Genomic DNA, 13121 nt, shown 5'->3' with positions numbered 1-13121 from the left:
TTGAGCCAATGTTTTTCTGTTCATTTAGGGCCAAATAAAGAAAAAAATGCAAGGAGCCCAAAAAATTAGGTGGGGGAAGGCCCTGAAAAGGCCACGCCCACTTTTTAGACCTGGAATTCTGTATCTCGGCTCCTGAAGGTCGCAGAGAGTTGGTTTTCGGCTTAAAAGATGCGGAAATGCCACATTTATATTAGTGTTATGAAGAATATAGGCCCTAAAACTTTTAATTTCTGAGATATTTGTGAAAAACCTTTTTATCACTGAATCAATCAGCGCCCAAGCCACCTTTTTCTGTAAATCTGCTCATAAAAGCCATGCAGTTTGTTTGGGCAAAAGCTCTAAATCTACTCATGGGGCATACTAGTGCTTAAATTGATTAAGGCTCTTTGTTAGAAGATGAGGACCCCAACAACCTTCCAAGAAACAATGTAAACAAAGTGAAATTCCAAAAATGATAGGTTTTTGTAAGGTGACAGCAGTTATCACGTCTCTAGTCTAGTCTATTCTGTCTCTAGTGCTTTTAACACCATCCAACCCCTCAGACTGGGTGACAAGTTCCTGCAGATGGGTGGGGATGCTCAACTAGTATCCTGGATTGACAGACTACCTGACAGAGCGGCCACAGTTCGTCAGACTGAAGAACTGTCTCTCTGACACTGTGATCAGCAGCACCGGAGCTCCACAGGGAACAGTGCTCTCTCCAGTCCTGTTCACCCTGTACACGTCAGACTTCTGCTACAACACAGAGTCATGCCACATGCAGAAGTTTTTGGATAATACTGCAATTGTGGGGTGTATCAGGGATGGGCAAGAGGAGGAATACAGGAGCCTGGTAGAGGAATGGTGCAAACTTAACCACCTACAACTCAACACTGCTAAGACCAAGGAGATGGTGGTGGATTTCTGGAGGTCTAAGCCTGCTCTGCTGCCAGTCACCATTTAGGGGGTCAATGTGGAGGTGGTAAACAAATATCTACACCTGGACAATGAACTGGACTGGTCATTCAACACTGAAGCACTCTACAGAAAAGGGCAGAGCAGGCTGTACTTCCTGAGGAGGCTGCGGTCCTTCAATGTCTGCAGCAAGCTCCTCCTCTGGATGTCTTACCAGTCTGACTCTGTTGTTGCCATTGCCTCTGCTATGCTGTTGTATGGGGAGGAAGCACTAAGAAGAGGGATGCTGGGCGACTGGACAGGCTGGTAAGGAAAGCTGGCTCTGTTGTGGGAGCTGAACTGGAGTGCATCACTTCAATATCAGACAAAAGGACCCTGAACAAACTAATCTTAGACAATGACTGTCATCCACTCCACAGCACTATCATAAAGCAGAAGAGCTTGACCAGTTGGAGACTACGCTCACTGGCATGCACAACTAAATAATAATAATAATACATTTTATTTATAATGCACTTTTCATCAGAAGATCTCAAAGTGCTACAGCTTAAAAACACACACATAAAAAGGTGAGCAGTTTAAGAAAAAAAGAAAAGGTTTTAAAAAAACATCTAAAAGGGACCAAAAGCTTTGCTAAAAAGAAATGTCTTGTGGAAATGGATTGTGGTGCCCTCAAGGTGTCAGGGACGTGACACCTTGCTGCTGCCCCACGTCTGTGGAATGCCTTCCCTGACACCTTGAGGGAAACTGACAGACTGAGGAACTCATTTGTCCCCAGGGACATACTACTCTTCAATGCTTCAAGAAAGGGAAGTGAAGAGATCAACTTCTCTGCTTAGTCTATCTGCCTCTCCACCCTCTTCTACACTTTTATGGCCTCCTATAACAATGTTGTGTACGGACTGTCCACTCACCCACGATGTTACTGCTTACACTGTCTACACTGTTTACAGGCTATACTAGCCCACATGCACAACCCCTCCCTCCACTGTGGACTGTGGTCTAACTTCATACTTGACCAATGGCTGATATCCTATCACTTCAAACCTATCCTTGCACTGCTGCTATAATTCTTATATTACTATGCTTACATTTATCTCTGATATTGTCCATATTTAATGCTGGTCTCTTGACTATCCCTCCACTGTTGGACCTATTTGCACTATCACCATGACACACACCTCATAGAGCACCTTACCACTGAAACACAGGGTCAGTCCCTGCCCTGTTACGCAAGAGATTCATGCTTATACATCCTTCGTATATTCATGTGGATCCTTGATTTAGTATCTTTTACTGTCCTTATTAGTGGAGTTGTTATTTTATCATCCTGTTTATGTTGTAGTGTATGTTGTGATGTCTTAAGTTGGGACCTTGAATTTCCCCTTAGGGGATCAATAACGTATATCTATCAATCTATCTGTTAAGTTCCTGTGGTGGATTTAAAAATGAAAATGTTGCACACATTTACATGACATTTCCATGTCAAGCACATGCCAGTTCAGTCAAATGGAGATCATCAAATCAGGGAACAGCAGAACTTTGGGGGCCTCAGCAGAACACTGATTTTTTAGTACACAAGTTAAACACAAATATAGTGTGATAAACAATACAATACAGTTGTTTCAAACAAAAATTCAACAGTAGAGGTCAACTACATTTCTTCTATCCCAGATTCATCTGATCCATCCAAGTTAGTTTGGTAACAGAATAAATTCCATAGATTTAGGTGGTTCTCAAAGCTAAATTTTTGCGACAGTTCTTATTAATTTTTTGCATCAATATTTAAAATAAATTAAGGTCATTTAGGGAGTTTGGTGGTTCATAACATTGATATAAGATGAGATTCATACCTAATAAAAACTTAATATGATTCTCTACAACCTTCAGGAGCTGATGCATGAAACGTGGCCTGTGCACCATGCAAAAAATAGTTTTTTTCGTGAATATCTCAAAAAGTAAAGGTTTTACGACTTATGGTTGTTCATAACACTAATATAAATGTGGTGTTTCTGCATCTTTTAAGCCCAAAACCAACTCTATGTGACCTTCAGGAGCCGAGATACAGAATTCTGGGTCTAAAAAGTGGGCGTCGCCATTTCAGGGCCTTCCCCCACTTAATTTTTTGGGCTCCTTGCATTTTTTTGTTTATTAGGCCCTAAATGAACAGAAAAACATTGGCTCAAATGTTAATCATTTTTTGCAGCCATTTGCCCTAAACTGACCAGACTAAACAGGCAAGGCAAGCAACTGCTTGGAGACCCGAGCCGCTAGGGGGCCCCCGACCTGGTCTCAGCGTGTTTGCGGTGGGTCAAGCAAGAATTTCGTCCATAGAGATTGAATGATGTATTTTGCGTGCTCCTGCCCTGTTGTACAAACAGTACATCTGTACATATGTAGGCCCTATGCTATGGCCTCATGAACAGCGGATCTGTGTTCAAAAAAGTTCAAAGAATCCGCACATATTTAGGCTACTGTGGTAAATGTCAATCGAGGGTGCAGTGATGACGGATCAACATCGGATTTTAGCCTACTCAATGAAGTTATAGTAGGCTAATGTTAATTGGCAGAAAGATTGAACATGGTTTGCTACATCTATACGACAGTAAACTTCAGCTAGCTAGCGGCAGTTACAACTAGTTAAGCAAGGAGATGGTTAACGTTATGTTTGTAGGCTATTAGGGCTGTCAGCCATAACATGTTAATCGCGATTCAGTAAGGACCAAGCATACGCGTTAATTTGTTAGAACCCGATTGACGCAAAGTGCATAAAAAAACACGCCCTTTCTTCTTTGTTACATTGCTCCGGAACTGTTCATTGCAGCGAGATAAACTTTTATTGCGTGACAGAGCAGAAGTGGGGCTTTCCAACGAGACTACGCACTTGTCTGTACGATCAAGTATGAAAAAAGAAAATCATGAAATTAAATCAAATTGCATCATATAATTCTCTGCGTTCACCTGTGCACCCATTACTCTCGTTTGAATTACTCGCGAACCCGTGATCGCATAGATATGGCAAGCATATCAGATGAAAGAGGAGACACAGGGCTATCCATTGGTACCATGAATATCGATCCTTCTGGCTTATAAAAACAGACGAAGTAACTGCAAAATAATAACGTCATGTACACAAACCAACGCTGCACACCCATTACTCTCGTTTGAATTACTCGCGGACCCGTGATCGGATAGATAGCCTATGCCACGCACGTCAGATGAAAGAGGAGACACAGAGCTATCATTTGATATCAAGTACATCCTTCTGGGTTATAAAACAGACGAAGTGACAGCAAAATAATAACTTCATATAGCTGGACTTAACCCACGTTTACACATTTTTGTCTGTTTTTGTGGCAAAGCATGTTTATAATCCAACGCTATCGTGTGTTTCTCTATGGCAAAGCATGTTCATAATGAATTCAAGGCTCACATTCAATCCCAATTTGTTCAACAAAGAAACCCCTTTTTTTCTACTTTGTTCATGGCAATGCAGTAAAAAGATGTTGTAGAGAATCATTATGAGTGCATACACCATGCACTCAAAATTATATTTTGTGAGATACATGTCAAAATATAAGAATTTTTATAATACGCTTTTTGTATTTTTATTATTTAAATTAATAACCTAATGGTGATATAACATAATGGTGATAACACTTGTCGGTAGGGCCCCCACAGACTCTAGAATCGCCTCTGGTTGGGCTACAAAAGCGCTAATAGGCTACTGAGTTTTTTTCTATGCAGCTTTGCTTTGCCAAAAAATCCTATAGGATTCTGATAGGACTAATCCTAAAGGATTTCTATCATATTTTGGAACAAAAAAATCCTACAGGAATCCTATTGGATTTTTTAAAAGCACAGAACTTGATATATCCTATTGGATTTTTATTCCTATAGGATTTCTATTCCTATAGGACTTATTCCAATAGGATTTATTCCTATTGGAATTTCACTTCTATTTCCCTAATGGATTTATGCACATCCATAGACATTATGCAAAAGAAACGAAGCACAGTACAAATGAAATGGATGGTCATAAGTAAATAACATTTATTATATCAATACATTTGTAAAAAAATCAGATGTGAGTGTGTGTGAGTGAGTGTGTGTGTGTGTGTGTACGCGTTCACTTGGAGCGCCTTCTGGCCAACTTTGCTTCGTCAGCGCATTTCTGTGAAATGGCTTGCTTGACCAGGGCAGGGTCCACCCCAAATTTGTTGGTGATATAGTCTGAAAAACATATAGGAGAGAAGAGCAACACATGAACAGATTAATACACTGTAAATCTTTAGAAGATACAGTGATACACTGGCCGGAGCAGACACAAGGCAAACATGGATACTATAGCTTGTTTCCCCTTGTGATTTGTCGTTTAGACCAGTTATTTCTTTGAAATTGAGCTCTTCAATTAAGCAATCTTACATGAGATGCCGTTCTTGAATGTCATTATTGGCATGGACGGATTATGAACTTTCGGGCCCCTGGGCCCAGATGTATTAAGAGCCCCCCACTAATTCTCGCATATGTGTGTGTGTTTTTTTTTTTTATTTGTTTGTTTGATTTCCTGTATTCTGGTGCATTTTGGGGATGGCCAATACTTTAATTCAATCAGATTCATAGTCTACATCCCGATGTGTTGATATTGATGATCAATGATTCCATGCAATGGCTTGGGCTTCAGGGCCCCTGACCCCTTTGGGCCCCTGGGCCTGGGCCCGTAGGCCCGCAGTAATCCATCCCTGATTATTGGTGCATAAAGTACAGCCACAGGAACGAAGCACTTGGCGCAGAGTTCCGTAGTGCTGTACTTCAAGTACCAATAATGACATTCAAGAACGCCATTGAGTGTAAGATTGCGATTCAATAACACAAACGATATGAAATCTGACATGTTGTTGCTAATATAATGCTGCTGGCAGCTGGTTCATGCAGGTCACAGTTTCTGGTGTGAACACCACACACACGCACTGTGAACACACATTAACTGCTATGCACTGATTGCAGTCTAAAATAGGCCTTATAAGGAGTGAAATGGTTAGTGTGAGCACTGCATTGTACTGGAAACTATGGGAACACAAACAAGATACTCACTTAGTATGTCCGGCGCCTTTGCAGAATTGAGCTGGGGCTTGGGCTGTCTTCCCAGAAAGGCATTAGACAGCTTCCCAGATATGAATGTGTGGCCAAGACCTGCCTCCCAAACACTGCCATCAACAAGTCCTTGGTGGCCTTTCTAGGGTCACTCCACTTAATGTGGGCATACTGGGTGGCCGTGATCTTCACTGTAGGGCCTATGTGAATCTAAAAATTACCAAAATACAGAAAGAGAATAATGTCAGTAAGCACTATGTGTAAATGATCAAGCTGCAAAAGGCATGATGCTTTTTCTTTTCTTTGAATGGCTTCTGGGAACACAAGTGACTTTCACCTGGATTGGTGAGGGTGAGGGTGGTGATGTTGATGATGTTGTTCTTGAGGGTGGTGATGGCGATGATGATGATGGTAATAAGGGTGATGATCTTGATAATGTGGATGACGCTGGCTGAGTAATTTGATCTGTATAAAAAACAAACAAAAAAAACAGTAACAATTCAGGAGCTATGTAATACTTTTGGGCTAAAAGAGAACAGAGAGAGAATTTTCAGAAATCCCAGAGGTTGCAAATCTCCATCAGTGCACAGAAGCATATAAAAGGCTGGAATTTACTTGTTGTAGACAAGGCTGCCATGGGTATTGTATACTGTGTATACAGTGGTTGTTTTGAGTTTCGGTTGCGCATGTTGTCGCAAGCAAGCATGACATGTCCGCAAGATGCGATACTGACAAGAAAGTGGGGAGTGATTGCATGAAAAAAACAGTGACGGCAAGATGCAATATTGACAACAACCCTGGGAATTTTCCAAATCTGCCCCAAGTGGAGACCTCCACTATTGTGCGATTTGACTGCCTAATGCTGCAACAAGTCTATACACAGAACACCGCGGGTCGCAGGAGGGCGCAAACGCTTACGCTTGGTCTAACAGCAAGTAAATTCCAACCTTTACTTACAGAGGTATTCTTATATATAAACTGTACTAATAAATGAGGTTATTAACGTACCACATCTCTGGAGTATCCCGGCTCACTCTCCTATGGAGCAAGGGAGAGAGATAAGTCCAAACCAAACCAAATGTGACATTATCAACACTCTGAGCTGAGCACAGACAACAGCAAATGTTAACTCTTCACTTACTTCAAATTCATTTAAAAACTGCAGAGACAGAGCCTTTGTTAAATTCTTTTTCCCCTTTAGTTTTGGATTTGTGTCCTCCTACAGCATAATAAAAGATTGAACATTTTCAAAAAAAAAAAAAGACTTAACATTGCCCTCAGAAGTTAGATCAGAAGATCCATCAATTAAGGTCATATTTATGAGGCTATTGGCCTCATAACTTTCCTCATCTTCCTCACTGCTGGCAGGTGAAAACTGAGCTGGGGGGCGTTTCTCTCTGAGACCACGGCCACGTTCTTCTGTGCCAGTAGCTGCATTTCTGCACCCCCTCTCCAGTGCTTCCAAGGCCTTCATTAATTTAGTTCTACTCCCTAAATGAAAAAACTAAAACTTTTCATTCACCAACAAAATAAATTTGCTTTCATAGTCCACCATTTCAATGGAGAACTAATTCATGTACAGTTAATTTCACTTTCATAAACAAGAAAAAAACACTGGCATATCGATGAAATTCACACACCTTTCTGGATAATCTTAGCGGGGCTGGTCTCATCCCGATACTGTACATCACATATGTAGCCCACTTCGCATAAGCCGTTAACAACTTTATTTTGTGGTAGCACATCCCATGTAGGGGGGTCCTCGATCCACTGAATTAACATGTAAATTTTCTGCAAATGGAAGGGGTTGAAGAGGGATAAAGAGCCGTTGTATGATACTTACAAATGAAACAGTTTCACTTGGTACGCGTGCATTCCACAACTGCAACGTTGTTGCTGTCGGTAGTTATCTAACGTTACACTTATATCGTAACACCCCCAATTATCACCACTTTTGTTCAGAAATTCTAAAACAACGATGTTTTTAACACTTCAAAATAATATTTACTAAATGAACCTTACATTTTTCAGTAGCCATAGTTGAGATTTGAACAAAATCTGGTTTGGTTCCTAACAAATTTACTGAAATATCATTTTGTTTACCACGCTCGGAGTTATAGTGCTGGCCTGATGAGTCGCCTATTTACACCGTTTCAACGGCACATTAACGGTTAGACCGAGAATTCTCGTCGTGAAATTAAAATTCCACTGGAGCTCCAAAGCAACGTTGTTTACAGCTCCTCGAGTCACGTAAAATGTCATTTTTGGTACATAGCTAATTTATACACCTATGTTGTGCGTGGTTGCGTTTCTATAGGAGTCCGCTGTCTTGGTTTGTATAGAAATGGATATTAAGGACACATACACGCAAGACGGTCAAATAGAAGATAGATAATGGCCAGATTGTTACTGTTGGAAATAACTACAAGAAACAAACACATCAATGCAGGTAGATATGACAGCATTAGGCTTAAATTACTTACAATGTTTAGATTGTTAACTAACAGTGATGCTGATGGTATTTTTTTTTTTTTTTTTTTCGATAGCTGTAGGCTACAACTGTTTACATAGGGACAGTAACTGGTATCGATAACTAGCTAGCGATGGCTAACTGTGCTAGCTAGTAATAACGTCGTCGTCATCGACATCATAATAAAAAATAAAAAACTGAACAGAGAATCACTGTTAATAGCCTTTATAGGACTTTATGTATTTCTGTCCCAATTTCACTATAAGGATACATTATCTAAAATAGATGACATAAATAGAAATAGATAACGTTACTCACTGTCAACTGTTATCCTTTCTCCCTTCTTGACGGATAAGCGGAATCCAACTGCTACTTTTTGACGTAGTCCAGCTCGATACCTGCGCTGTGTTCCACTCAGCCCTCACGCGGGTGAGCCCTTTTTTTATGTAGCTCAGTGGATTCCATGAATGGTGTGCCAAGTGGCTATAGCTGAGCATAGACCTACTACTACAATTGTTTTTAAAAGCAAGTAGTAGTTTGTATTATTACAAATATTAACATTGCAAACGTAAAGAAAGTTATACTTTGTAGCCTATAGAGGCTCTTAAATAAACAACCATTTTATAGATGACATTTAGGTCTACTCTTATCTTAATTTCTGTATGGATAAATGGCAGAGTTATATCTTAGCCTATAGGCTCGCTGAGCAATGACAGTAACCAAGCTAAATATTGTACCATAAAAACAATCAACAATCTTTCTTCTCCTGGTAGTTTTTTCATGGAGACAGGACTGAAAATGCCTACACGAAAAAAAGGCAGATATAAAAGGTAATTATGAAAAGCTGGTGGCATTGTTGTTTACGTTTCCTCTTTCCAAAATAAAAGTTACAGTTATCAAATGGTATCATGTGCCATTCATATATTTAGATTTTTAGACCCTGATTTGCTTGATGAGGTGTTCAGATCACCACAAAAATCTGTTCGGCCTGGGTTGGCCGTCTGAAAATTAAAATCCTTTCTGAACTTTCCAAGATATTATTAATTTAGGAAAATTGGCATATGACATAAAACGTAGAACAGAACTAGCAGTGTAGAATAGAGAAAAAAGAAAGAAAGAAAAATAAATAAATAAAGAGGACCCCTTTTGCATACGTTTTTTTTAATTGCATTGAATTAGCTTTAGGACAACCTGAAGTTTACAGGACTTAACAGGGTAAAAATCCTATAAGAAATTTTTCTTATTTAAAAATCCTATTGGAATTTTACAATCCTATTGGACAAAGTTTGTAATAGGACTGTAACAATGAACATACAAATCCTATTGGAATATCAAGAAATCCTAAAGGATTCTTACAATCCTGTAGAATCCTTTTGGAAAAAATGAAAATCCTAAAGGATTTTTTGATAATGGCCATACTGCGTGGAATTTACTAAGCTGTCACTTCATTAGGCTACGTAAACATCGCTCATCACCACCCGTCACTGCCACCAATTGCGTGCCCACAGCTGAACCACAAGCACTGCTGAACGGAGATAACCGATTGCGACATTAAAAATAATCAAAGTTTAGCGATCATAGGCTATATGATAATAAGATGTCAACACGCAGCGACATATACATTAGTAGCCCTAGTAGTTCTACTTCACTTAAAAAAATACTTGAACTATTTACTGCACATAGACTAGGGCTATGCCTTAAAATACCCTAATCTAGCTGATTGAGAAGTGGATGTCGTGAAAGTGAACAAACGATAGCGCATTAGAAAGGCAAACAAACGTTAAAGTTGCTTTTGACATAGTAGCCTACAATGAAGAAAACTGATTCTCTGAATACTGAATCAACTGTCTTTGAAAGTTTCTATAGCCTAATTGATGAATTTAACCGGAATTTGGATTTAACTTTTTCACTGCAAAACAGAAGTGCACTGTTTTCATGCTGGAGCACCTAATCACTATTAGCACTTCTCCTCCGCTGTGTTTGCGTGATAGCCTACTCCCACTTAAGTATAAAGTATATATACTTTTTTGATCCCGTGAGGGAAATTTGGTCTCTGCATTTAACCCTAATCGGTGAATTAGTGAAACACACTCAGCACACAGTGAGGTGAAGCACACACTAATCCCGGCGCAGTGAGCTGCCTGCTTCAACGGTGTGGCTTCGGGGAGCAGTGAGGGGTTAGGTGCCTTGCTCAAGGGCACTTCAGCCGCGGCCCACTGGTCGGGGCTCGAACCGGCAACCCTCCGGTTACAAGTCCAGAGTGCTAACCGGAGGGCAGCCACTGCTGCCCTATTTTTCGCTACTTTTCCCTCGCCCTCCCATAAATTCATCAATGCATATGAAAATATGTTCTATGGTAGCATGTTCAAATGTACTGTATCATGAAAATTGCTCTTATATCTGTAGTTGGATATTGGATGTGAGAAGAAAAAAATGGGTGTTCCATAACAGTGCATTTATATTAGTAGTCTGTCAAATGAATGTCCCACACTGGGAAGCATTATAATTTGATACTGCAGCTGAAGTTAGACTTGAAGAAGAATCTGTCTGCTCACCGGTTCCATTTTTTTAACAGCCATTTCATTATTGATAAGTTGATTACATTTCTATATTAACATGTTCTATTAAAGAAAAGATAGAAAATAACTATTTGTGTGTGTGTGCTGTAAAATGGTTAGAAGAAATGAAATCGGAATCGGCTAAAATCAGTATCGGCATTTCATGAAAAACCTGTCCATCATCGTAAAGCCCAATTTGATTGGTCTGCCCGATCTAGGGTGAGCACACTTGCTCCACAATGGAGTAATGCCAGACCGAACTTCCCGACCTCAAATGTTGTGGGCGGGACTAAGTTCGGACTGGCACCCAGGCTAGTGCATTGGGGTCCTGTTTGCCCTATTGGAAGGTATTTTCTGATAAAGACGGTAGTGGCGGCAGTTGCTGTGGTGCAACTGGCTGGGGCACCTGCACCGCACGTTGGAAACCCGGGTTCGATTCCGGCATTTGAGACTGGCATTCTTTACATTATCCCTTACATTTTTCATGATCTAAAGAAGTCAAAGTTACAGTACACAAAGGTTGCTTGTACAATCCTTTAACTACCTCAACTTGGTGATACCAAAGTTACCAAATACATGATCACAGAGCTCTCTCTCTTTCAGCCTTTGAAATGAAATATCTGATCAGTGATCGGATAAAACGTGTGTGTGTGTGTGTGTGTGTCTTCTAGCTGGGCGCAGAGGGTGTCACATATATGGATAACTCAGGTGAGAATAGCCTCTTTGACTTTTTGTGTGGTTTAAATATAGACCCAAATTACTTTATTTTATGGATCAAAATGCCTGCTGTCTAACACACTGGGTGCGAGTTTGACAGTGTATTTTGCCGACTGTGCATGTCCAGACTGCACAAAGTCAGATGCACAAAGTTAACTGTCAGGCTGAAGTAAAGTAATAAAAAATTGATGGATAGATCATAAGAGCAGAGGTCTCACCTATTTCATAGTCCCTGCCTTGAAGTAGCTTCCTGTTACCTATATCACTGCCAAACTCGGGCCCATTGTCTACAATTTATAAGATTTGTCATCTGTACGCAAGTTACGGGAACAGAGGTATCAAATAATAAGGACATTAAGAACTAGGTTAAGCTCTAACAGAAGAATCAATTCAAAAGGTTTGAGATCTAACAGAAACACAAGTGTCAAAGCAAAAGCACAAGGTTAAATTCCATCTCTTGTCATTTTCCTTCACACCAGCAGCCACTGTTGAAAGGACACACGGACAGCCGGATGCACAAGATATCAAAGAGATCGACAACCATGGTTGTTGCCAACGTAAAAAAGAAAATTAACACCTTTCTGTGATGTATTTAGTCTGGAGAATTAGGCTCTTTGTGAACTACATTCACTTTTTATAAATATATTCTTAGGCCCTGCTTGTTTCATAAAGTGTATGCAACTACTGTAATGTCTTTTAGGCCTGTGACAGACTCATTTTATTACAACATCTGTGTGATGCCTGTGTGACCTGTATTGTGAAGAATAAAGTCTTCATCTTATGTTTTCAGTTGTTGGCTATTCCGTCGCACGCTACAGATTATGTAGCCTGGAAATATCCATATGGCAGCTCTTGATTGGGAAACATTTGCAACACTTGCATTGCGATGGGCACTAACTTTGAAATCATTGGTCCAGCCTTCCCAATCACATTGATCAGAGATTCCTAATGTTACTTCCTACTTCGCCTAAACTTTACAAACTGACAATAAACAGCATCAACAGTCAGGAAACAATGTACAGTGGGGTATACTATGAATCTCGATTAGTGGGTTAGCGAGGTATGTTGCGCTCAAAGCCAGGGTATGCTGTGACACTGTGGATCACGAAGCATCGCTGGATGGTATCTTATGTTATAAACCTGGTCAAATTATGTGCTAATTATAGCTCAAATTGTGTAATCTACCGCCCACTGACCAATCAATTGTCTTGAAAAACAAAAAAGTTATCTCGTGTAGGATTCTGTCCTATATCTTACAGGTGGAGCTCGGCCTCTACAAACGTTTTTGATTTCAAATGCGCTTTAATAGTGTTGTGCGTGCAAATATGCCACTATGGGTGTGCATACCATACAACATCTGATGACAATCGATTTATTGTATGTTATAG

At 40.1% G+C, this 13121-nt stretch overlaps 2 protein-coding genes across 8 annotated transcripts in view; one reads left to right on the top strand and one right to left on the bottom strand.

The window, feature by feature from the left end:
- The window catches only part of LOC125292380 (inter-alpha-trypsin inhibitor heavy chain H3-like), a 32510-nt gene extending 20013 nt beyond the window's left edge, over positions 1-12497 (top strand). For 5 of the 6 annotated variants that reach the window (XM_048239631.1, XM_048239633.1, XM_048239634.1 and 2 more), the window contains 2 exons: positions 11688-11724; positions 12213-12497. In XM_048239631.1, coding sequence (XP_048095588.1) covers positions 11688-11724; positions 12213-12307 — 132 coding nt within the window. In that variant the 3' untranslated portion in view covers positions 12308-12497. The remainder of the gene's footprint in view (positions 1-11687; positions 11725-12212) is intronic. The other variant, XM_048239632.1, reaches the window with a different exon arrangement.
- LOC125292401 (lateral signaling target protein 2 homolog) lies at positions 6073-9113 on the bottom strand. Of its 2 annotated transcripts, XM_048239674.1 has the most exons (7): positions 8777-9101; positions 7629-7779; positions 7334-7479; positions 7130-7207; positions 6997-7026; positions 6326-6453; positions 6073-6198 (listed from the first exon to the last, which is right to left on the bottom strand). In XM_048239674.1, the coding sequence occupies exons 2-7, from the start codon at positions 7768-7770 to the stop codon at positions 6189-6191; spliced, it is 534 nt and encodes a 177-aa protein (XP_048095631.1). In that variant the 5' UTR covers positions 7771-7779; positions 8777-9101; the 3' UTR covers positions 6073-6188. The 2 variants fall into 2 exon arrangements, 1 of the variants encoding a protein (XP_048095631.1); XR_007193177.1 differs by having other exon boundaries at positions 7130-7492; positions 8777-9113.
- Positions 12498-13121: the final 624 nt, after the last annotated feature.

The sequence above is a fragment of the Alosa alosa genome, chromosome 3 (assembly GCF_017589495.1).
Source record: "Alosa alosa isolate M-15738 ecotype Scorff River chromosome 3, AALO_Geno_1.1, whole genome shotgun sequence".
NCBI classification, from domain to species: domain Eukaryota; kingdom Metazoa; phylum Chordata; class Actinopteri; order Clupeiformes; family Clupeidae; genus Alosa; species Alosa alosa.
Note: the sequence above shows the minus strand (reverse complement) of the source record. Positions and strands in the feature narration are given on the sequence as shown.